We start from the raw sequence: 24,864 nt of genomic DNA, 5'->3' as shown, positions 1-24,864 counted from the left end.
TACATACAATCCTCTGGAGGTTCCTGGAATCTGACCCATAGGTTTCTTCTGGTCACCACCATTCGCATACCCCTCCCCTTTTTTATTTACCAGGTTTTATATTCACTCCGGTTTCTTTTTTTTTTGGAGCGGACGTGGGGGTTGTGTCTGGACACAGTCCAATTTTCTCATTGATTCCTCTGCCCGGTGAACGGGATCGGAACGTGCCCTGGAACACTGCAGGTTTAATCCACTGAAACGCGTGATATTATTTCTGACATTTTACAGGGCAGCAGACGCTGAGACTGGTGAATGGGAGCAATCCATGCGCTGGGAGGGTGGAGATTCACTCCATGGGTCAGCGGGAGGCTGTGCCGGATTATCTCTGGGACTTGCGGGAAGCCGCTGTTGTGTGTCGGCATCTGGGCTGCGGGACGGCGATCTCCGCACCGGGCAAAGTTCACGTTGGAAAAGGATCTGGATTAATGCTGCAAAGGAGTGTTGAGTGCAGCGGCCATGAGTCCTCCTTCTGGGATTGTGCTCGGTTTGACTACACCCCAACTTCACACTCCGAAGCTGCCGGTGTCATCTGCTCAGGTAAAAATCCCACTGCAGTCTCTCGTTTTCTGCCAGTTTCCTGAAAAGGCGGAGGTAAAATAATCTTGGATTATTATTAATTGGGAACGGGAAGGTGGTGTAGCCTTTTGCACTGCTGCTTCACAGCGCCAGGGACCAGGTTTTGATTCCCGGCCTGGGCCACTGTCCGTGCCGAGACATTTTGATACTAAAACAGACCAGACGAGGACACTGTTAATAAACACACACAATCCTCTGGAGATTCCTGGAATCTGACCCATAGGTTTCTTCTGGTCACCATCATTCGCATTCCCCTCCCCTTCTTTACCAGGTTTAATATTCACTCCGGGTTCTTTTTTTGGAGCGGGCGTGGGGGTTGTGTCTGGACACAGTCCAATGTTCTCATTGATTCTTCTGCCCGGTGAACGGGATCGGAACGTGCGCTGGAATACAGCGGGTTTTATCCACTGAAACGCGTGATATTATTTCTGACATTTTACAGGGCAGCAGACGCTGAGACTGGTGAATGGGAGCAATCCATGCGCTGGGAGAGTTGAGATTCACTACATGGGTCATCGGTGGACTGTCCCGGATTATCTCTGGGACGTGCGGGAAGCCGCTGTTGTGTGTCAGCATCTGGGCTGCGGGACGGCGATCTCCGCACCGGGCAAGGCTCACTTTGGGGAAGGATCTGGATTAATTCTGCCACAGAATGCTGAGTGCAGCGGCCATGAGTCCTCCTTCTGGGATTGTCCTCGGTTTGACTACACCCCAACTTCACACTCCGAAGCTGCCGGTGTCATCTGCTCAGGTAAAGGTCCTACTGCAGCCTCTCGTTTTCGGCCAGTTTCCTGAAAAGGCGGAGGTAAAATAAGCTTGGATTATTATTAATTGGGGACGGGACGGTGGCATCGCCTTTAGCACTGCTGCCTCACAGCGCCGGGTACCAGGATTTGACTCCCGGCTTGGGCCACTGTTCGAGCACAGACATTTTAACAGGAAAACAGGCCAGACCAGTGATCTGATTAATAAATACATGCAATCTTCTGGAGGTTCTTGGAATCTGACCCATAGTTTTCTTCTGGTCACCACCATTCGCATACCCCTCCACTTCTTTACAAGGTTTAATATTGACTCCGGTTTCTTTTTTTGGAGGGGGCGTGGGGGTTGTGTCTGGACACAGTTTCGATGTTCTCACTGATTCCACTGTCCGGTGAACGGGATCGGGACGTGCGCTGGGGCACTGCGGGTTTAATCCACTGTAACGCGTGACATTATTTCTGACATTTTGCAGGGCAGCCGATGGTGAGACTGGTGAATGGGAGCGGTTCATGCGCTGGGAGAGTGGAGATTCACTCCATGGGTCAGCGGGAGACTGTGCCGGATTATCTCTGGGACTTGCGGGAAGCCGCTGTTGTGTGTCGGCATCTGGGCTGCGGGACGGCGATCTCCGCACCGGGCAAGGCTCACTTTGGAAAAGGATCTGGATTAATTCTGCCACAGAATGCTGAGTGCAGCGGCCATGAGTCCTCCTTCTGGGATTGTCCTCGGTTTGACTACACCCCAACTTCACACTCCGAAGCTGCCGGTGTCATCTGCTCAGGTAAAGATCCTACTGCAGTCTCTCGTTTGCCGCCAGTTTCCTAAAAAGATGGAGGTAAAATAATCTTGGATTATTATTAATTGGGGACGGGACGGTGGCGTAGCCTTTAGCACTGCTGCTTCAGAGCCCCAGGGACCAGGTTCTCACTCCCGGCTTTGGCCACTGTCCGAGCACAGACATTTTGATCGTAAAACGGACCAGACCATTAAACTGTTTAATAAATACATACAATGCTCTGGAAGTTCCTGGAATCTGACCCATAGTTTTCTTCTGGTCACCACTATTCGCATACCCGTCCCCTTCTTTACCAGGTTTAATATTCACTCCGGTTTCTTTTCTTGGAGCGGGCGTCGGGGTTGTGTCTGGACACAGTCCGATGTTCTCACTGATTCCACTGTCCGGTGAACGGGATCGGGACGTGCGCTGGGACACTGCGTGTTTAATCCACTGTAACGCGTGACATTATTTCTGACTTTTTGCAGGGCAGCTGACGCTGAGACTGGTGAATGGGAGCAGTCCATGCGCTGGGAGAGTTGAGAGTCACTACATGGGTCATCGGTGGACTGTCCCGGATTATCTCTGGGACGTGCCGGAAGCCGCTGTTGTGTGTCGGCATCTGGGCTGCGGGACGGCGATCTCCGCACCGGGCAAGGCTCACTTTGGGGAAGGATCTGGATTAATTCTACCAAATAGTATTGAGTGCGGCGGGCATGAGTCCTCCTTGTGGAATTGTGCCTGGCTTGACTATACCCCAAATTCACATTCCAAAGCTGCCGGTGTCATCTGCTCAGGTAAAACTTCTACTGCAGGCTCTCGTTTCCCGTAAATTTCCTGAGAAGGCGGAGGTAAAATAATCTTGGATTATTATTGAATACTTTGATTATTGAATACTTTTCTTCAGTGTTCACCAAGGAGAGGGGCCATGTTTTTGAGGAAGAGAAGGTGTTACAGGCTAATAGGCGGGAGGAAATAGATGTTCGGAGGGAGGATGTCCTGGCAGTTTTGAATAAACTGAAGGTCGATAAGTCCCCTGGGCCTGATGAAATGTATCCTAGGATTCTTTGGGAGGCAAGTGATGAGATTGCAGAGCCTTTGGCTTTGATCTTTGGGTCCTCGCTGTCCACGGGGATGGTGCCAGAAGACTGGAGAGTGGCGAATGTTGTTCCTCTGTTTAAGAAAGGGAATAGAAATGACCCTGGTAATTATAGACCGGTTAGTCTTACTTCGGTGGTTGGTAAATTGATGGAAAAGGTCCTTAGAGATGGGATTTACGACCATTTAGAAAGATGCGGATTAATCCGGGATAGACAGCACGGATTCGTGAAGGGCAAGCCGTGCCTCACAAATTTGATAGAATTTTTTGAGGAGGTAACTAAGTGTGTTGATGAAGGTAGGGCAGTTGATGTCATATACATGGATTTTAGTAAGGCGTTTGATCAGGTCCCCCATGGTCGGCTTATAATGAAATGATGAGGTGTGGGATAGAGGGAAAGTTGGCCGATTGGATAGGTAACTGGCTGTCTGATCGAAGACAGAGGGTGGTGGTCGATGGAAAATTTTCGGATTGGAGGCAGGTTGCTCACAGAGTGCCGCACGGATCAGTGCTTGGTCCTCTGCTCTTTGATGATTTTTATTAATGACTTAGAGGAGGGGGCTGAAGGGTGGATCAGTAAATTTGCTGATGACACCAAGATTGGTGGAGTAGTGGATGAGGTGGAGGGCTGTTGTAGGCTGCAAAGAGACATAGATAGGATGCAAAGCTGGGCTGAAAAATGGCAAATGGAGTTTAACCCTGATAAATGTGAGGTGATTCATTTTGGTCGGACTAATTTAAATATGGATTACAGGGTCAAAGGTAGGGTTCTGAAGACTGTGGAGGAACAGAGAGATCTTGGGGCTCATAGGCACAGATCTCTAAAGGCTGCCACTCAAGTGGACAGAGCTGTGAAGAAGGCCTATAGTGTGTTAGCTTTTATTAACAGGGGGTTGGAGTTTAAGAGCCGTGGGGTTATGCTGCAACTGTACAGGACCTTGGTGAGACCACATTTGGAATATTGTGTGCAGTTCTGTTCACCTCACTATAAGAAGGATGTGGAAGCGCTGGAAAGAGTGCAGAGGAGATTTACCAGGATGCTGCCTGGTTTGGAGGGTAGGTCTTATGAGGAAAGGTTGAGGGAGCTTGGGCTGTTCTCTCTGGAGCGGAGGAGGCTGAGGGGAGACTTAATAGTGGTTTATAAAATTATGAAGGGGATAGATAGAGTGAACGTTCAAAGACTATTTCCTCGGGTGGATGGAGCTATTACAAGGGGGCATAACTATAGGGTTCGTGGTGGGAGATACAGGAAGGATATCAGAGGTCGGTTCTTTACGCAGAGAGTGGTTGGGGTGTGGAATGGACCGCCTGCAGTGATAGTGGAGTCAGACACTTTCGGAACATTTAAGCGGTTATTGGATCGGCACATGGAGCACACCAGGATGATAGGGAGTGGGATAGCTTGATCTTGGTTTCAGATAAAGCTCGGCACAACATGGTGGGCCGAAGGGCCTGTTCTGTGCTGAACTGTTCGATGTTCTATGTTGTATTATTATTAATTGGGGACGGGACGGTGGCGTAGCCTTTAGCACTGCTGCCTCACAGCGCCAGGGACTAGGTTTTGATTCCCGGCTTGGGCTATTGTCCGTGCAGAGACATTTTTATAGTAAAACAGACTAGACGAGTACACTGTTTAATAAATACACAAAACCCGATGGAGATATCTGGAATCTGACCCATAGTTATTTTTTTGTCAAAATCATTCGCATTCCCCATCCCTTCTTCGCCAGGTTTAATATTCACTCCAGGTTCTATTTCTGCAAGGGGCGTGAGGATTGCGTCTGGACACAGTCCAATGTTCTCATTGATTCCTCTGCCCGGTGAACGGGACCAGAACGTGCGCTGGAACACTGCAGGTTTAATCCACCGTAATTCGTGACATTATTTCTCACATTTGACAGAGCAGCCGACGCTGAGACTGGTGAATGGGAGCAGTCCATGCGCTGGGAGGGTGGAGGTTCACTACATGGGTCAGCGGGGGATTGTGCCGGATTATCTCTGGGACTTGCGGGAAGCATCTGGGCTGCGGAACGGCGACCTCCGCACCGGGCAATGCTCACTTTGGAGAAGGATCTGAATTAATTCTGCAACAGAGTTTTGAGTGCAGCGGCCATGAGTCCTCTTTCTGGTCTTGTGCTGGGTCTGGCTTTAACTCAACTTCACACTCCAAAGGTGCCGGCGTCATTTGCTCAGGTAAAAATTCTCCTGCTCCGTCTCGTTTCCCGCCAGTTTCCTGAAAAGGCAGAGGTAACATCATCTGGGATTGTAATCATTAATTTGAGGCGGCACGGCGGCGCAGCGTTTCGCACTGCTGCCTCAGACTGCCAACGAACAGGGTTCGATTCCCGGCTTGGGCGACTGTCCGTGCGGAAACATTTTGGTATTAAAACAGCAAGAACAAAATCTCAGACCCGACCAATAAACTGTTTACTAAATACAAAATCTGATGGAGCTCATGGAATCTGACCCATAGTTTTCTTCTGGTCACCATCACAACTGACTAAGTCATTTTAATTAATAAAGTAATTTTACACAATTTTATGTTTGTCAGATTTTGCTGTGAGTATCTTGAAAATCTGCTAAAAATGTTAGTTTTAAGTCTTGAGAATAGATGTTCATTTCCTGACGCACTATTCTAGAACAATTCTGCCTCTCAATGAGGACATGTGGAGGCATCGACCCACTTGTGTTATCACTATCCCATTCAGAAACTCAGCTAATGTTCTGAGGATCCAGGATTGAATCCCGTCACGGCAGATGGTGGAATTTGAATTCAATAAAAATAGATATATGGAATTAAGAATCTACTGGCGACCATGAAACTATTGTCGATTGTCGGGAAACCCCATCTGGTTTGCTAACGTGCTTTAGGGAAGGAAATCTGCCGTCCTTACCTGGTCTGGCCTACATGTGACTCCAGAACCACAGCAATGTGGTTGGCTCTCAACTGCCCTCGGGTAACTGGTGATGGGCAAGAAATGCTGGCCAGTCAGCGACTCCCATGTCCCATGAATAAAAAAAAACACATATTAAGGATTGAAATAATGTCTCATTGCTTCCATGGGAGTTTCCTCAGCTCTTTCACCATATTCCCACTGAGTTTGCAGAAACTGGTGACTTTGTGTCTCATGAGCAGTTGATAATTTGTTTTCCATCTCTGTGCTTAAGTTAAACGCCTAAACTTTCCACAGGAAACAGATATGTCATTGTTTGTGACATTTTAATTTCAGTTGATTACATTCATCCAGGTCACAGTGACCCAGTGGTTAGCACTGCTGACTCACAGCGCCAGGGACCTGGGTCCGATTCCCGGTTTTGGTCACTTCTGTGTCGAGTTTGCACATTGTCCCAGGTCTGGGTGGGTTTCCTCCACGTGCTGCGGTTTCCTCCCACAGTCCAAAGATGTGCTGGTTAGGTGGATTGGCTGTGCAAAATTGCCTCTTAGTGTCAGAGGAGCCAGCTCGGGTAAATACATGGGGCTGTGGAGATAGGACCTGGTTGGTATTATGGTTGGTGCAGACTCGATGAGCCAAATGGCTTCCTTCTGCACTGTAGGCTTCTATGATCCTTCTCAGTACAAACTGTGTTGTCGTAACTAGATTTTCAAATCAAACTCAAAAGATAAACTGGACTATTTTGACCAAAATGTTTAAAATGTACCTGACCAGATAAAGGTGGCACAGTGTCTAGCCCTACTGCCTCACAGCAATAGGGACCTGGGCTTGGGTCACTGCATGTGTCGAATCTGCATGCTCTCTCTGTGTCTGCGTGGGTTTCCTCAGGGTGCTTCAGTTTCTTCCACAGTCTGAAAGATGTGCTTGTCACGTGTATTGGCTGTGCTATATTCTCCCTCAGCGGACTCGAACAGGCGCCCGTGTGTGGCGCCGAGTGGATTTTCACAGTAACCTCATTGCAGTGCTCATGTAAACCTACTTGTGTCACTAATAAATAAACTTTAAAAAAATCAGGAGGCACAGCGTCACCTGCCTGAGACATGAGATGATTGATGAGATTATAGAAACTCTCCTAAACATTTTATTAGATATAAAGCACCTTATGATCCTCACTGCCTATTGAAATATAATTCTCAGAAAGTGCGAAGGCCAGACTGGTGAATGGAAGCAGTCCCTGTGCAGGAAGAGTCGAGCTTTATTGGAGTGGAACCTGGGCCACACTTTGCCGTGATAACTCCTCCTGGTTGTTGGAGGATGCAGAACATTTTTGTCAGCAGTTGCACTGTGGCTCTGCGGTAGCAGCGCCACTGAACTCGCACTTTGGAGAAGGATTAGGGCCTGTAATCGGACCGCCTGACTGTGGACACCAGCAGGACGCTGGAGTTATCTGTTTAGGTACAAACTCACAAATTCCATGAACAATCCAGTTTTATCCTCAAATTTGTCTGGACAAATAGAAATAGATTAGATAGGTTTTCATCTTGATAAAGAGGAAGCGTTATTCAGGGGGTCTTAGCAAATGTAGTAGATGGCACTATGTTCTGACGCGTGTACATGTGGACAAGCGTCCCTGATTGTTTGTAGGTACAGATACCTTGCTGAACTTTTCTTCCTGCCGCTTCTGCTCAACGCCAATTGTGCTGCCGTAAATATCACACTGCCTTCAACGAACTGATTCAACACTGACAGGGGATTGAAATTCTGACCACCCGCCAAAGGTGGAGAGAAACAGAATAGATTGTTGTGGATCCATTTGGAATGGGGATTTTGCACAAGTTTCCAATTGAGGTCGCTGGGCTGGAGAGAGGAAGGCAGTGGGGGTAATTTTAATAATTTTGTGCACTAGTGTACCCTGGGTGACAGAAGATTTTCAATGGGCATCACTCCAAACCATTGTGGCGAAGTGGTTTCAAAGGCTGTGTCAAGTTTTTGAGACTGTCTCGAGCGGAAAAAGAGAACAACATATGTTTTTGGGACAGGTTTAATTGGATTTACAAGCTGTGGAATCTATTTTCTGAGAAATCTGGTAGGTCCCCGTGGGAAAAGAGAGCTAATTGGGAGATTGCATTTCAGCCTGTTGTCACAACGGAGACAGGGACACTTGGTAAAACAGTATGTGTGTGTCTCCGTGTGTGTGTGCGAGTGCGCGTGTGTGTGTGTGTGTGTGTGTGTGTGTGCTTTGACAGAGAATTAAACAAAGCATGAACCAAAGTGTTCTTGAATGTTCAAGCTGTTGTGCCTGTGGGAAAGGACCAGTGTGCAGAGATTCTTCCGAAGTTTATATTGTTGATGACTATTGTATCTGCAGATCTCGGTTGGTGTAGGCTGCTTGAAGATCAGATCCAGTTCAAGGAAGAATAGTTGAACTCCATTGAATTGAATTGATTTATTATTATCTCATGTATGAGGATAAAGTGGAAACGATTGTTTTTTGCGCGCTATACAGACAAAACATACCATTCATAGAGGAGAAAATGAAAAGAGAGGGTGCAGAATGTCATGTTAGTCATAGCTAGGGTGGAGAGAAAGATCACCATAATACACGATTGGACCTTTCAAAAGTCTGACGGCAGCAGGGAAGATGCAGTTGTTGAGTGAAGGATGATAGCGTTCTAAGAAAACAATGTGCTAAAAGTGTTGCCTGAGAAATCTGTGCTGTGTCAGCTATTTAAATTGTAATTTATAGTTGCGATGGAATACAATTTGCCAGCGGTTTCGTGTTCAGGTATTGTTGATTTTGGTATGATCGTTGCAGTATAAATTTTAAAAGATGAGAGATTCTCCCAATTTCTTCCATTGTGTTTATTTGGAAAGTTTGTTTCTCTGCGGTTATTGGTGTCTGTAGCGAAAATCAGGGCTGTCCAGGATCGAGGAAGGTTGAACAGGACTTTGAGAATGTTAACAATGTGATTCTGGTGGAAGAATTCAAAATGAATGCCCCTTTGGTCATAATGACACATTGGGAGAACAAAAAGTTCGTCGAAGAAATGACGATTTGAGATAGAATCGCAGACTTATTGCTATCAGGTCTCAGTTTGGAAACTCAGCGCGGAACTGGAGAGATAAGTTTGATGGGGCAAATAAATCTGCCTCAGCAGAGAAAGATGGCAAAGGAAAATACCCAGATTCTCCCCGGGTTAGTAACAAAATGTAGAGAACAAACTTGTTTCAAGGGGACGGATCTCTTATTTTTGTCACAAGTAGGGAACTGTGAAGGCAGATTGTTGGAACTCGAACAACAAGTCTCCAGCATTTGGACAATCACATAGTGTCGCTCCAGTACAACACAGTCAATGCAATAGTAGTGTAAGAATAACAATAGCATTAATACTCGCAATGGTCGTAATTGTGACTGTGCTAATTGTAGTAATGCAAATAGTGATAGGCATGATTGTGATCATAAATGCTGATGTTTCTTTAGAGCTGTAAAGAGATCAATGGTGAATCGGCTTTATTTTTTGTTCAGCTATGGAAATTGTGGACATTATTGGCATTTGTTAATATTCTCATTGTTGTGAATATAATTATTCAGACCACAAAGATCTCAGACTGGTATCTGGGGATGGCCGATGTTCCGGGCGGCTTGAAGTACAAGAAGGAGTGCAGTGGGGGACGTTGTGTGATGATTACTTTGGTTTCAAAGAAGCCAGTGTGACTTGCGACCAACTTCGCTGCGGAGCAGCAACTGCGATACCGGGGGGATCTCACTTCGGAAACGGAACCGGCCCAGTGTGGAAAAAAAACTACAAATGCCGGGGGAACGAGACCAGCCTCTGGGATTGTTCTGTTTCATTCATGGAACAGTTTAGCTGCTCACGTGAAAATTCTGCCAGTGTTATCTGCTCGTGTGAGTCCTAAAAATCTATTAACCTGAATACACCAGCTTTTGATATAACTTGCTATCTTATTTGGATTTTCAGAAAACATTTAATACGGTGCCACATTGTCGGCAAATTAGATATGTTTGGAATTGATATATACTGGGCAGCATGGATTAGAAGTTGGCTGAGAGATTTGCAACAGACGTTACGTATCGATGGGCATTTCTCAGACTGGAGACACGTTGAAAGTGGTGATCCCAGGGATCGGTGTTGGGACCCTTGCTTTCTCTGATTTGTATAAATGATTTAGAGACGGGTGTTGAGGGAAAAATCTCTAAATTTGCAGATGATACCAAGCTAGGGACAATAGCGAATTGTGGGGATGATGCTGAGCTCCTTCAGAGCGACATTGACAAGTTATCCAAATGGACAGATACTTGGCAGATGAATTTCAATGTCGTGAAATGTGAGCTCATGTATTTTGGTAGAAGAAATGCGGGGAGACAAAACTGGCTCATTGTTACAACCTTAAAGGGAGGAGAGAAGCAAAGAGCCTCGGGGTTCAAGTGCATAATTCTCTGAAGCTGCCCTCGCAAGTTGAAAGGTGAAAGAAGACTTATAGCATCCTTGGGTTTCTTCACAGAGGCATAGAATATAAAAACAAGAAAATGATGCTGCACCTCTACAAATCAGAGCAAATTTGGAATATTATGTTCAGTTCTGGGGGCCTTATTTAAGGAAGGAATTTAAAGCCCAAGAGAGAGTGCAAAGGAGATTTCCGAGAATGATGGAAGAAATTAGGCATGTTAGATATAAGGAAAGATTAGCGAAATTGGGTTTATTCCCCTTGTAGCAGAATAGAAGGTGACCTTATTGAGGTGTTCAAAATTATGAACGAATTTGACAGGGCAAAGAAGCCTATTTTATTTCTGTATGTCAGTCACTGGACGCGGGGGGGGGGGGGGGGGGGGGGTGGGGGGGAGGGGCGGGCGTAGAGACAATCTCAACATGGTCAGCAAGAGAGTTAGGAGTGAGATGAGGAGAAACCTCTTCCCTCAGTTCTAATTTTTATTGCGCTGCCTTGGAGAGCGGACGAGGTGTATTCCATAGGAATCAAACGAGGGCTGGATCCAGATTTGACAGTAATTAATTTGGAGGACCACAGGTATAGGGTTGGAGAATGGGAGTAGCTGGGTAGCTCTTTCGGGAGCCAGTGGGCCGATTGGCCATCTCCTGTGCTGTAAAATTCTATAATTCTATGACTCTATGGTTAATCTTGGCTGGGTTGCGTTTGTCTGCTAATGATTCTCATTCGACTGAGTAATGAAGTAAATTTATTTATTGTAGCACATTGTTAACAAGAACAAAGAACAAAGAACAATACAGCACAGGAACAGGCCCTTCGGCCCTCCAAGGCCGCGCCGCTCCCCGGTCCAGGATTGAATCCTGAATCCAGGATCCCCGCCCAATTTTCCAGTCTATCTACATACCAATATCCTATCCACCGAGCTGTCCCTCACAGCTACGATGCTTTGTTCATCACAACCTATTAACTCACCCCCACCCCCCCATTCCAGACCATGTGATCTCCAGGGAGAGGCGAAAACCCAGAGTGAAAACCCCAGGGCCAATATGGGGAAACAAATTTCTGGGAAATTCCTCTCCGACCCCCTGAGGCGATCGAAACGAGTCCAGGAGATCACACTGGCCCTGATCGGAAAATGCTTCCCAACCCTAGTCATTTCCACTTCCACGAACACCATATGAATTCCCTGCCCCCGAGACAGGTTCCCAACTATCCGCAGTCTCGCTCTGTACTGGCACCAGCAAGATGATCATAGAATGAAGCCTTGAAACGAGAAACAAGGAACAATTAGCCCGCGCCGCTCCCTGGTCCAAACTAGGCCACTCTTTTGTATCCCTCCATTCCCACTCCGTTCATATAGCTGTCTAGATAAGTCTTAAACGTTCCCAGTGTGTCCGCCTCCACCACCTTGCCCGGCAACACATTCCAGGCCCCCACGACCCTCTGTGTAAAATATGTCCTTCTGATATCTGTGTTAAACCTCCCCCCCTTCACCTTGAACCTATGACCCCTCGTGAACGTCACCACCGACCCGGGGAAAAGCTTCCCACCGTTCACCCTATCTATGCCTTTCATAATTTTATACACCTCTATTAAGTCTCCCCTCATCCTCCGTCTTTCCAAGGAGAACAACCCCAGTTTCCCCAATCTCTCCTCATAACCAAGCCCCTCCATACCAGGCAACATCCTGGTAAACCTCCTCTGTACTCTCTCCAAAGCCTCCACGTCCTTCTGGTAGTGTGGCGACCAGAACTGGACGCAGTATTCCAAATGCGGCCGAACCAACGTTCTATACATCTGCAACATCAGACCCCAACTCTTATACTCTATGCCCCGTCCTATAAAGGCAAGCATGCCATATGCCTTCTTCACCACCTTCTCCACCTGTGACGTCACCTTCAAAGATCTGTGGACTTGCACACCCAGGTCCCTCTGCGTCTCTACACCCTTTATGGTTCTTCCATTTATCGTGTAGCTCCTCCCTACATTATTCCCACCAAAATGCATCACTTCGCATTTATCAGGATTGAACTCCATCTGCCATTTCCTTGCCCAAATTCCCAGCCTATCTATATCCTTCTGTAGCCTCTGACAATGTTCCTCACTATCTGCAAGTCCTGCCAGTTTTGTGTCGTCCGCAAACTTACTGATCACCCCAGTTACTCCTTCTTCCAGATCATTTATATAAATCACAAACAGCAGAGGTCCCAATACAGAGCCCTGCGGTACACCACTAGTCACAGGCCTCCAGCCGGAAAAAGACCCTTCCACTACCACCCTCTGTCTTCTATGACCAAGCCAGTTCTCCACCCATCTAGCCACCTCCCCCTTTATCCCATGGGATCCAACCTTTTTCACTAGCCTACAAATGAATACCTGATCTTATGTTGATTATCCCTATCTGGCTGAATACAAAAAACTATTCAGAATTCAGAGACAGGTTCAAACTGCACCATGGGGGCCATGTTATACAATAGAAATGCTATTCATTCAGTTCCGGGATATGGATGGAGCTGGCAAGAAAACCTTTTTTTGCGTCCCCAGTTTCTCTTGAGAATGCAATGGTCAGCCACCTCATTAAATGGCTGCAGTCCATGTGGTTGTTCTCCATCCACAGTGCTTTTCCGAGGGGAATTGTCCAATTTTGATCCATCAATGATGAACGAACAATGATGCAGTGAGATGGTTTGAAATTCCTGGGAAATTGGAAATGGTGTTCCCATTCCCTTCGTCCTTCTGTCAGATGCTTTCGAAGAAGTCTGAGCGACTGGGTTTTTTTTTTGTCTAATTTTCGGGAGGTTTTTTGTAATTAACGGAAACCGGAAGGCCGCATCGCGAAGCCTGCCGGTAGCTGTAGTTTTCTTTTTTTCTCTCACTTACCTTATAAGTACTCGCCTCGGGGTATCGGCCTCAGTGTTCCTCTGGGAGCGGACCTGCGGGGTGGAGACTGTGAGCGGTGAGAGAGAGAGCGCGGACTGTGAGTAAATTCTAGGTTTTTTTTTTGTCTAATTTTCGGGAGGTTTTTTGTAATTAACGGAAACCGGAAGGCCGCATCGCGAAGCCTGCCGGTAGCTGTAGTTTTTTTTCTCTCGGGCCCCTAGCCCTATAAATTGGTGCAGAGGAGATACCCGATCCTCTACACTGGTAGAGGATCCCACCCTTCCATCCTCCTCTAACCTAATTATAAGTGTGGGGAAGTTTTTTGTTTTCTTTTTTTCTTGCTGGTAATGGCTTCAGGGATGGCAGTTCAGGCAGTATGCTGCATCTCCTGTGGGATGTATGTGGTGAGGAAATCCAGTAGTGTTTCAGGAGATTTTAGTTGTAAGAAGTGCATTAGATTGCAGCTTCTGGAGGAGCGTGTAAAGGAGATGGAGGGGGAGTTAGAGGAACTCCGCATAATTCGGGAGGCGGAGGTGGAAGTTGATAGGAGTTATAGAGAAATAGTAACTCCTAGAAATGAGGCTTGGGTCAATGCCAGGAGGAGGGGTAAGAAGCAATCGGGAAGACAATCCCCTGGGGCGGTTCTCCTCCATAATAGGTTTTCGGTGCTGGAGGCTACAGTTGAGGAGGAATCAACTGAGCATAGAGAGCAGATCTCTGGGGGTGAGCCGAGTGAGAAAGCTCAGGTGGTTAGGGGCTGTAAAAGACTGGGCCTTGTGATTGGGGACTCCACAATTAAGGGGACAGATAGGAGGGTCGGAACTAAAGGTAGGGACTCAGGGTTGGTGTGTTGCCTACCAGGGGCTGGGGTCCGGGATGTGTCTGACAGGGTATTCAGGACTCTTAGGGGGGAGGGAGATAAACCACAAGTTATTGTACATGTGGGGACACACGACATAGGGACGATAGGGGAAGGGGATATTAGGCAGGGATTTATGGAGTTGGGGTGGAAACTAAAGGCCAAGACTGACAGAGTGGTTATCTCTGGACTCTTGCCTGTACCACGGGATAGTTTAGAGAGGAATAGGGAGAGGGAAGGTTTGAATTCATGGCTGAGGGGATGGTGCAGGAGGGAGGGGTTCAGGTACTTAAGCAATTGGGGCTCATACTGGGGAAGGTGTGACCTCTATGAGAAGGATGGTCTACACCTTAATCAGAAGTGGACCAATATCCTGGGGGGTAAATTTGCTAAGGCCATGCAGGGAGGTTTAAACTGATTCGGGGGGGGGGGAGGGATCCTGAGTAGTGGGGCTGAAAGTGAGGGATGCATGGATGGGGACTGCAATGCACGGCATTGCAGAGGTGGGGTGGAGCAGGGTTTGAAATGTGTATACTTCAATGCCAGGAGTATTCGCAATAAAGTGGGTGAACTTGCAGCGTGGATCAGTACCTGGGACTTCGATGTTGTGGCTATTTCAGAGACATGGATAGAGCAGGGGCAGGAATGGATGCTGCAGGTCCCGGGGTTCAAATGTTTTAGTCGAAGTAGGGAAGGAGGTAGAAGAGGGGGAGGGGTAGCATTATTGGTCAGAGATTGTATCACAGTGTCAGAGAGGAGGTTTGATGAGGACTTATCTGTTGAGGTAGTATGGGCGGAGATTAGAAATAGGAGAGGAGAGGTCACCCTGTTGGGAGTCTTTTATAGACCTCCTAAAAGTTCTAGAGAGGTTGAGGAAAGGATTGCGGAGTCAATCCTGCTTAGGAGTGAAAGTAATAGGGCAATTGTTATGGGGGATTTTAACTTGACTAATATTGACTGGAATTGTTATAGCTCTAGCTCGTTAGAGGGGTCAGTTTTTGTTCAAAGCGTGCAGGAAGGTTTTTTGACTCAGTATGTAGACAGGCCAACTAGAGATCTGCTCTCTATGCTCAGTTGATTCCTCCTCAACTGTAGCCTATATTGGATCTGGTGCTGGGAAATGAGCCAGACCAGGTGCTAGACTTGGAAGTTGGTGTGCATTTTGGTGATAGTGACCACAATTCGGTTACGTTCACCTTAGTGATGGAAAGGGATAGGCATGAACCTCGGGCCAGTGGTTTTAGCTGGGGGAAGGGTAATTATGAGGCTATTAGGAGAGAATTAGGAAACATAGGTTGGACTAGGAGATTACAGGGACTGGGAACGTCCGACATGTGGAGTTTTTTCAAGGAGCAGCTACTGCGAGTCTGTGATAGGTATGTCCCTGTCAGGCAAGGAGGAATTGGTAGGGCTAGGGAACCGTGGTGCACCAAAAAAGTTTCTTTGTTGGTTAAAAAGAAAAAGGAGGCTTATGTTCGGATGAGACGTGAGCACTCGGGTAGTGCACTAGAAAGCTTTAGATTGGCTAAGAGGGAGTTGAAGAGCGAGCTTAGAAGGGCTAAAAGGGGACATGAGAAGACTTTGGCGGATAGGGTTAAAGAGAATCCTAAGGCGTTCTATAGGTATGTCAAGAACAGAAGGTTGGTTAGGGCAAGTTTAGGGCCAGTTATAGATGGCAGAGGGAAGTTATGTGTGGAACCGGAGGAGATTGGTGAAGCATTGAACCAATATTTCTCTTCGGTGTTCACGCAAGGGGACATGAATATAGCTGAGGAGGACACTGGGTTGCAGGGGAGTAGAATAGACAGTATTACAGTTGATAAGGAGGATGTGCAGGATATTCTGGAGGGTCTGAAAATAGATAAATCCCCTGGTCCGGATGGGATTTATCCAAGGATTCTCTGGGAGGCAAGAGAAGTGATTGCAGAGCCTCTGGCTCTGATCTTCAGGTCGTCGTTGGCCTCTGGTATAGTACCAGAAGATTGGAGGTTAGCGAATGTTGTCCCATTGTTTAAGAAGGGGAACAGAGACTTCCCCGGGAATTATAGACCGGTGAGTCTCACTTCTGTTGTCGGCAAGATGTTGGAAAAAATTATAAGGGATAGGATTTATAGTTATTTGGAGAGTAATGAATTGATAGGTGATAGTCAGCATGGTTTTGTGGCAGGTAGGTCGTGCCTTACTAACCTTATTGAGTTTTTTGAGAAAGTGACCAAGGAGGTGGATGGGGGCAAGGCAGTGGACGTGGTATATATGGATTTTAGTAAGGCGTTTGATAAGGTTCACCATGGTAGGCTTCTGCAGAAAATGCAGATGTATGGGATTGGGGGTGATCTAGGAAATTGGATCAGGAATTGGCTAGCGGATAGGAAACAGAGGGTGGTGGTTGATAGTAAATATTCATCATGGAGTGCGGTTACAAGTGGTGTACCTCAGGGATCTGTTTTGGGGCCACTGCTGTTTGTAATATTTATTAATGATCTGGATGAGGGTATAGTTGGGTGGATTAGCAAATTTGCTGATGACACCAAAGTCGGTGGTGCGGTAGACAGTGAGGAAGGGTGTCGTAGTTTGCAGGAAGACTTAGACAGGTTGCAAAGTTGGGCCGAGAGGTGGCGGATGGAGTTTAATGCGGAGAAGTGTGAGGTAATTCACTTTGGTAGGAATAACAGATGTGTTGAGTATAGGGCTAACGGGAGGACTTTGAATAGTGTGGAGGAGCAGAGGGATCTAGGTGTATGTGTGCATAGATCCCTGAAAGTTGGGAATCAAGTAGATAAGGTTGTTAAGAAGGCATATGGTGTCTTGGCGTTTATTGGTAGGGGGATTGAATTTAGGAGTCGTAGCGTTATGTTGCAACTGTACACAACTCTGGTGCGGCCGCACTTGGAGTACTGTGTGCAGTTCTGGTCCCCACATTACAGGAAGGATGTGGAGGCTTTGGAGAGGGTGCAGAGGAGGTTTACCAGGATGTTGCCTGGTATGGAGGGGAGATCCTATGAGGAGAGGCTGAGGGATTTGGGATTGTTTTCGCTGGAAAGGCGGCGGCTAAGAGGGGATCTTATTGAAACATATAAGATGATTAGAGGTTTAGATAGGGTGGATAGTGATAGCCTTTTTCCTCTGATGGAGAAATCCAGCACGAGGGGGCATGGCTTTAAATTGAGGGGGGGTAGTTATAGAACCGATGTCAGGGGTAGGTTCTTTACCCAGAGGGTGGTGAGGGATTGGAATGCCCTGCCAGCATCAGTTGTAAATGCGCCTAGTTTGGGGGCGTTTAAGAGATCCGTAGATAGGTTCATGGACGAAAAGAAATTGGTTTAGGTTGGAGGGTCACAGTTTTTTTTTTTAACTGGTCGGTGCAACATCGTGGGCCGAAGGGCCTGTTCTGCGCTGTAATGTTCTATGTTCTATGTTCTATGTTCTACTTGTTTCACCACATCTTATAGAGTGGATGTGTTACATCGACACTGTGTCAGTGATAGAGAGAGTGTGTGACTGAATGTTAAAGGATGGCTTTCAAGTGGATTTATTGATCCTGAGTGGAATCCAGTTTATTATGGATATTGAAGTTGCATCCATTTAAACATGACTTGTATCAGAGGAGGCACAGTTTCGAAATAAGGGGCGGAATTTTCCCCCAAAAAGCAAATTGTCACCACAGCCAGAATAGCGGAGAGACCCACACCGGTCTCCCAGGTACACTGCACACAGCAATCATGCCGCACTCATTCATTTCAATGGAGAATGATGAGTTGTGCCCTGGTACGAAGAACGGGCCTGAACACGCTGGTGATCCCAGTTTCAGAGAGCTGATCTCACAGTGCCCTGGGGGAACTCTCTCTCGCCTCCCCGCCATGGATATTAAACCCCCCTTCATTGGCGGCATGTTCCCCAACCCCATTCCCCAACATGGCCCACAGGCATCAGGGCACTGAGGCATTCCAGGTGGGTCCTCCAGCATGATGCTTTACATGCAGCCCATCATGACCTGCGACATGCACCCCCCCCACCCCCAGTCATGACCCACTGCACGGTCCCTCCTTGATAGCGCCCCCCAACATCATAGCCTCCCTGCATAGCATCCCCCTGCCCCCTCCCTCGCCATAGCCCTCACCCAGACCCCACCCCCTTGGCACTGCCCCTGACACACTGGTGGTGCCTAGCTGGCACTGCTGGGGTAGTTGAGTGGCCACTGCCGGTATGTCCAGATGCCAATGCCAGTGTGCCTGTTGGACACTGTCAGTGTGCCAGGTGTACTCTGCCTGGTGGGCACTGCGGGCCATGCCCTTGAGCACCCGAGTCTTCAATGACATAGAACATAACATAGAACAGTACAGCACAGAACAGGCCCTTCGGCCCACGATGTTGTGCCGAGCTTTATCTGAAACCAAGATCAAGCTATCCCACTCCCTATCATCCTGGTATGCTCCATGTGCCTGTCCAATAACCGCTTAAATGTTTCTAAAGTGTCTGACTCCACTATCACTGCAGGCAGTCCATTCCACACCCCAACCACTCTCTGCGTAAAGAACCTACCTCTGATATCCGTCCTGTATCTCCCACCACGAACCCTATAGTTATGCCCCCTTGTAATAGCTCCATCCACCCGAGGAAATAGTCTTTGAACGTTCACTCTATCTATCCCCTTCATCATTTTATACACCTCTATTAAGTCTCCCCTCAGCCTCCTCCGCTCCAGAGAGAACAGCCCTAGCTCCCTCAACCTTTCCTCATATGACCTACCCTCCAAACCAGGCAGCATCCTGGTAAATCTCCTCTGCACTCCTTCCAGCGCTTCCACATCCTTCCTATAGTGAGGTGACCAGAACTGCACACAATATTCCAAATGTGGTCTCACCAAGGTCCTGTACAGTTGCAGCATAACCCCACGGCTCTTAAACTCCAACCCCCTGTTAATAAAAGCTAACACACTATAGGCCTTCTTCACAGCTCTATCCACTTGAGTGGCAACCTTTAGAGATCTGTGGATATGGACCCCAAGATCTCTCTGTTCCTCCACAGTCTTCAGAACCCTACCTTTGACCCTGTAATCCACATTTAAATTTGTCCTACCAAAATGAATCACCTCACATTTATCAGGGTTAAACTCCATTTGCCATTTTTCAGCCCAGCTTTGCATCCTATCTATGTCTCTTTGCAGCCTACAACAGCCCTCCACCCCATCCACTACTCCACCAATCTTGGTGTCATCAGCAAATTTACTGATCCACCCTTCAGCCCCCTCCTCTAAGTCATTAATAAAAATCACAAAGAGCAGAGGACCAAGCACTGATCCCTGCGGCACACCGCTAGCAACCTGCCTCCAATCCGAAAATTTTCCATCGACCACCACCCTCTGTCTTCGGTCAGACAGCCAGTTGCCTATCCAATCGGCCAACTTTCCCTCTATCCCACACCTCCTCACTTTCATCATACGCCGACCATGGGGGACCTTATCAAACGCCTTACTAAAATCCATGTATATGACATCAACTGCCCTACCTTCATCAACACACTTAGTTACCTCCTCAAAAAATTCTATCAAATTTGTGAGGCACGACTTGCCCTTCACGAATCCGTGCTGACTATCTCGGATTAATCCGCATCTTTCTAAATGGTCGTAAATCCCATCCCTAAGGACCCTTTCCATCAATTTACCAACCACCGAAGTAAGACTAACCGGTCTATAATTACCAGGGTCATTTCTATTCCCTTTCTTAAACAGAGGAACAACATTCGCCATTCTCCAGTCCTCTGGCACCATCCCCGTGGACAGCGAGGACCCAAAGATCAACGCCAAAGGCTCTGCAATCTCATCCCTTGCCTCCCAAAGAATCCTAGGATACATTTCATCAGGCCCAGGGGACTGCTTGCCTCTCAGCATCATCATTACACCAGGTCTCTGCTAGTTAAGACAAATAGTGATTCACACCCAGTGTGACCTCCCGCCACAGAGATGGGAACAGTCCAGGACGGGGGACAATTATATGCTGGACACACTAATGAGATTGAAATTAAGTGAATCTCTTGCTCATCAGCCTTGCGCTACTCCTTGTGTATGATCTGATTTATGCAGGTAGAAAGGCACCGGAACGATTGCAAACTCTTCACCAGAGGGCACTGAATTTTAGGCTTGCATACTATTTTCCAGGATTGGCACGATCATTGGGGAAGAATCGCCCTCAGTGTGTCGGCATTTTAAGATGCAGTAAATAGGATACTGTGGCTTACGTTTAATCGTTGTCTCAATGTGCTTCACTTTGTAGATGAAAATTGGTTGCTGAGACTGACTGACGGAGAAAGCCGGTGTGATGGGCGAGTGGAGATTTACTACAATGGAGCCTGGGGCAGAGTGCAGGACAACCTCTGGGACCTGAGCGATGCTCACGTAGTCTGCAGACAGCTGGGCTGCGGTAACGGGATAGGCGCTTACAATTCTTCAATGAGAGAAGAGAGTGTCAGATCAGTTTGGATAACTGATATCCAGTGTAATGGAAATGAAGCGCATCTCCGGAACTGCAGCTCATTACCATTCAATTCATCTCTCAGTGACAGCACGGGAGTAGGAGTTATGTGTTCAGGTGAAAAAAAAAGTTCTCTCTTCCAGAGCCAATGTCGGGAAGTTTCTAATTTGCTGGTATTTTGGTCCTCAGTATTTCAGGATACTAAGAGATATAAGAGTTTCCGTTTTAAGATGTTTATTTATGTAAGTTTAGTCACAAGGAAGATTTACATCAACACTGCAATGAAGTTACTGTGAAATTCCCCGAGCCGCCACACTACGGCGCCTGTTCGGGTCAATGCACTTAAGCAGCACGTCTTTCAGACTGTGGGAGGAAACCGGAGCACCGGAAGGAAACCCACACAGACACGGGGAGAACGTGCAGACTCCAGACAGACAGTGACCCAGGCCGGAAATCGAACCCGGATCCCTGGCGCTGTGTGGCAACAGTAGTGACCACTGTGCACTGTTCTGCCCCGTTAGAGTCGATCAGCGAGCATAAGAGGTGTTGTTCAGTTGGCCTCGCTGCCGTTCAGGCAACAGTGTTTGGAGAATGTTATCCATACCATTGCAAGATGGTAATGAGAAGGGTGTTTGTACTCTAAGTGGGTGATTCTAACGTGGAATTCCCTTTCCCAGGAAGCAGTGGCGGCTGGCTCATTGCATTTATTTAAGGATGATCTCGGCAGGTTGTTAAGAGAGTCAGTGGGTGTGGAGTGTGTCGGGAAGGGAATTTGGCAAGACACGAAAGTGGAGTTGAAACTACAGCCAGAGCAGTCATGATCTGAATGCGCAGCAGAGCAGACTCGAATGGCCGAATTGCCTACTCCCGTTCCTCTCTCCAGCTGATAGTAGTTATTCAGCCTCGGGACCGCGAGGGGCGGGAGGGTAAAGCCAAAGGACAAAGACAGACGGGAACTAGACGGGGTTTTGAAATTTTATAGCACTTTTAAAGAAGGCAAAAGTAAAATAGAACTGCGTAGGAGTGCAATTGGAAAGGAAACGGAGATATCAAGGAGCAGAAAACATATGATGAAAACTTCCTCATTGGACCAGCAGAAAATTAACCATCGGTGGCAAGAAAGAGATGTTTAGTGAGGCATTTCCATTCTTGGTGATAGGGCAACTAAAGATACGGGTAAAAGCAAAATACTGCGGATGTTGGAATCTGAAATCAAAAGAGAAAATGCTGGAAAATCTCAGCAGGTCTGGCAGCATCTGTAAGGAGAGAACTGAGATGACGTTTCGATTCCAGATGACCCTTTGTCAAAGCCTCTCCTTACAGATGCTGCTTGGCCTGCCGAGATTTTCCAACATTTTCTCTTTTGGGAACTAAAGAAATGGCCTGGCTGATGGAGGAAATACCAGAAATGGGAAAAGCCGAAGCCTCCAAATGATGGGCCTGGTGGTGTTTATCCCCAGAGGATGACCGTGCGAGCCGGGGGGGGTGGGGGGGTGGGGGGGGGGGGGGGCGGAGGGGTTGCCTGGAATATTCATGTCTTTGTACTTGATGATACTTCCAAACCGCAGGAATTGACAGAAGGGCAAGCAATGTCGATCAGCGAGCACTGAGGTGTTGCCGAGTGGGCCTCGCTGCCGTTCAGGCAGCAGTGCTTTGGAGTGTGTGATCTATACTATTGCAAGTGTAGTTGTGCAGCATGTAAACTGAAACCCGTCGTTCTGAGGCTGAAACCGTCTAAGCTCCATTGGCAGTGCGGAACTCGCGGCAGATGTGTTTGTTGTATGCGTGGACTGATATCCCATGTAAGAACAGCTACACACGTAAATATACTGGAAATTATATCAGTTCCGACAGGATGAGGGGAAGATTAAATCGGGAAAAACTCAAGTGGCAGCACACAATGTACCCAGCATTCAGCACAAAAATTGGGGCGGGGGCGGAGGGCGGCGGGGGGGGGGGGGGGGGGGGGGCGGGGGGGGGGGGGGGGGGCGGGGGGCGGCTTGGAATCCAGAAACCATGTCCTCAGATGTTGGAATATGTGAAACATTCATGCACGGTGTCTTCTTTGTAAAAGTGGAGGCTTTGTCATATTGACTAATGTAATATGTCACAGGCACGGTATAAATAAAGATTTCCGTTCTCCTTCAGAGTATTCAATGGGAAGAAGAGAGCGATGAGCTGAAAATCTATTAGAAATATAACTCGCCTGTATTACTGTCCAACAGAACACATGCAGATAAGACTGTCTGGCGGTGAAAGCCCGTGCGCTGGCCGTGTGGAGATTTATTACAATCAGAGTTGGGGCACAGTTTGTGATGATTCCTGGGATTTAACCGACGCTAACGTGGTTTGCAAACAGCTGGGCTGTGGAACTGCATTGGAGATGTCATTTCCTGCTTCTTGTGAACCGGGCTCAGGCCCAATTTGGGTGGATGATCTAAAGTGTTCCGGTAACGAGTCATTTCTCTGGGAATGTCCCTCAGCATCATGGGGTAACCACGACTGTAGCCATAAAGAAGATGTGAGGATCATGTGCTCAGGTAAGGATGCTGTCAATGTGCGGAATCCATGAGGCTTCACACGGATGATATTACACTGAATTACACAGAACCCAGGGCATAGAATCAGACCTTTTCACTCAACTAGCCTGTGTGGTATTTGTACTGAATTCGAGAATCATTCTGCAATACTCCCTTCAACTCTATCTGCCTATGCTGACATTCCTTTCCCTCCTGTACTCATCTAGTTTCACCTTGAAGACATTGGCACTATTCCACTCAACGATTGTAATTGGTCTGAGTTCCACCACCTCACCAGTCTCTGGGACAAGAAATGCAGATTCTTCTGACTGACCTGCTTGCATATTTCGGATCCCAAGAATAGACTCCACCACTTTCTAATTCATTAGAACGTCTATATCATCAGATCTCTTGGCCCTTTCGAAACTCCACGTACATTTCAGATGTATCTTTCTGCAACTCCTGAAACAAATGCACCAAATTTCTTAAGTATGACATTCCCATTCGAAATCTCTGTTGATTTTTGGATCTAATAGTCTTCTGTTACATTTCTGAAATAATTATTGCCAATCAGTTGCCATAACCAGGACACTATGTACACCCAGTTGGCTGGACAGCTGGCTTGTGATAGAGAGCGATGTCAACAGCGCGGGGTCAATCCCCGTAACAGCTGAGGTTATTCATGAATCTCGCCCTTACCTTGACGTGTGGAGATCATCAGGTTAAATCAGCTGTGGTCATCCTGGATTATGGCAACTTTCTCTTTTTTTGTGAAGATATAAATTCGGATATTTCTTACTTCATTGACAGAGCACAAGGAATTAAGACTGGTGAACGGAGATCACCGCTGCGAGGGCAGAGTGGAAATCTTCTATAGTGGCACCTGGGGCACAGTGTGTTCGGACATACTGCGTGCAGACGATGCTAAAGTGATCTGTAAACAGTTGGAGTGTGGCAGCGTCGAATCAATGCACTATGAAGCTGGGAAGTTCGGAGAGGGATCTGGACCTGTCAGACTCAGTGAGCTGGGGTGTACTCCATTCGAGTCGACCATTTGGCAGTGTGAGTCAGACTCGGAGGGTGTCAAAGACTGCAGCCACCATTATGATGCGGGTGTCGTTTGTTCAGGTAACACACACCAAAACTCTCAATGTGCTGCTGTCATTGCAAACATTGCCACCCAAAGCGCTCAGCAAATGTCTGTTCTTAACAGGGACCACCGGGACGAAGGAGCAGCCCCACAGTTCAATGGAAGGCAGTCGAGAATCAGGTACATGCTGCTATACGAAACATCTGATGCATTCCCGGCTCCTGCTAGATCAATAATAACAATTGCTTCTCTTGGATGGATTTAGGACGGCGTTTGCGCCTGGTGGGAGGAGTCACGAACTGCTCTGGGAGAGTGGAGATATTGTACAATAACCGTTGGGGCACGGTTTGTGATGATTCCTGGGATCTGGCCGATGCTAATGTTGTGTGCAGGCAGTTGGCTTGCGGTTCCGCTCTGTTGGCCCAAGGAGGGTCCCC

The 24,864-nt window shown here is 47.5% G+C and overlaps 1 protein-coding gene across 1 annotated transcript in view; it reads left to right on the top strand.

Annotated features, from left to right (window-relative positions):
* The window catches only part of LOC144509713 (scavenger receptor cysteine-rich domain-containing protein DMBT1-like), an 89,481-nt gene extending 64,818 nt beyond the window's left edge, over nt 1-24,663 (top strand). The window contains exons 11-20 of the mRNA XM_078238494.1: nt 268-576; nt 1,058-1,366; nt 1,850-2,158; nt 2,641-2,949; nt 9,738-10,052; nt 10,373-10,492; nt 20,621-20,767; nt 23,044-23,358; nt 24,148-24,465; nt 24,551-24,663. Of these exons, the coding sequence (XP_078094620.1) occupies nt 268-576; nt 1,058-1,366; nt 1,850-2,158; nt 2,641-2,949; nt 9,738-10,052; nt 10,373-10,492; nt 20,621-20,767; nt 23,044-23,358; nt 24,148-24,465; nt 24,551-24,663 (2,564 nt within the window). The remainder of the gene's footprint in view (nt 1-267; nt 577-1,057; nt 1,367-1,849; nt 2,159-2,640; nt 2,950-9,737; nt 10,053-10,372; nt 10,493-20,620; nt 20,768-23,043; nt 23,359-24,147; nt 24,466-24,550) is intronic.
* The last annotated feature ends 201 nt before the right edge of the window (nt 24,664-24,864 follow it).

This window comes from Mustelus asterias, chromosome 22 (assembly GCF_964213995.1).
Source record: "Mustelus asterias chromosome 22, sMusAst1.hap1.1, whole genome shotgun sequence".
Classification (NCBI taxonomy): Eukaryota; Metazoa; Chordata; class Chondrichthyes; order Carcharhiniformes; family Triakidae; genus Mustelus; species Mustelus asterias.
This window is presented reverse-complemented; position numbering and strand designations above follow the sequence as displayed.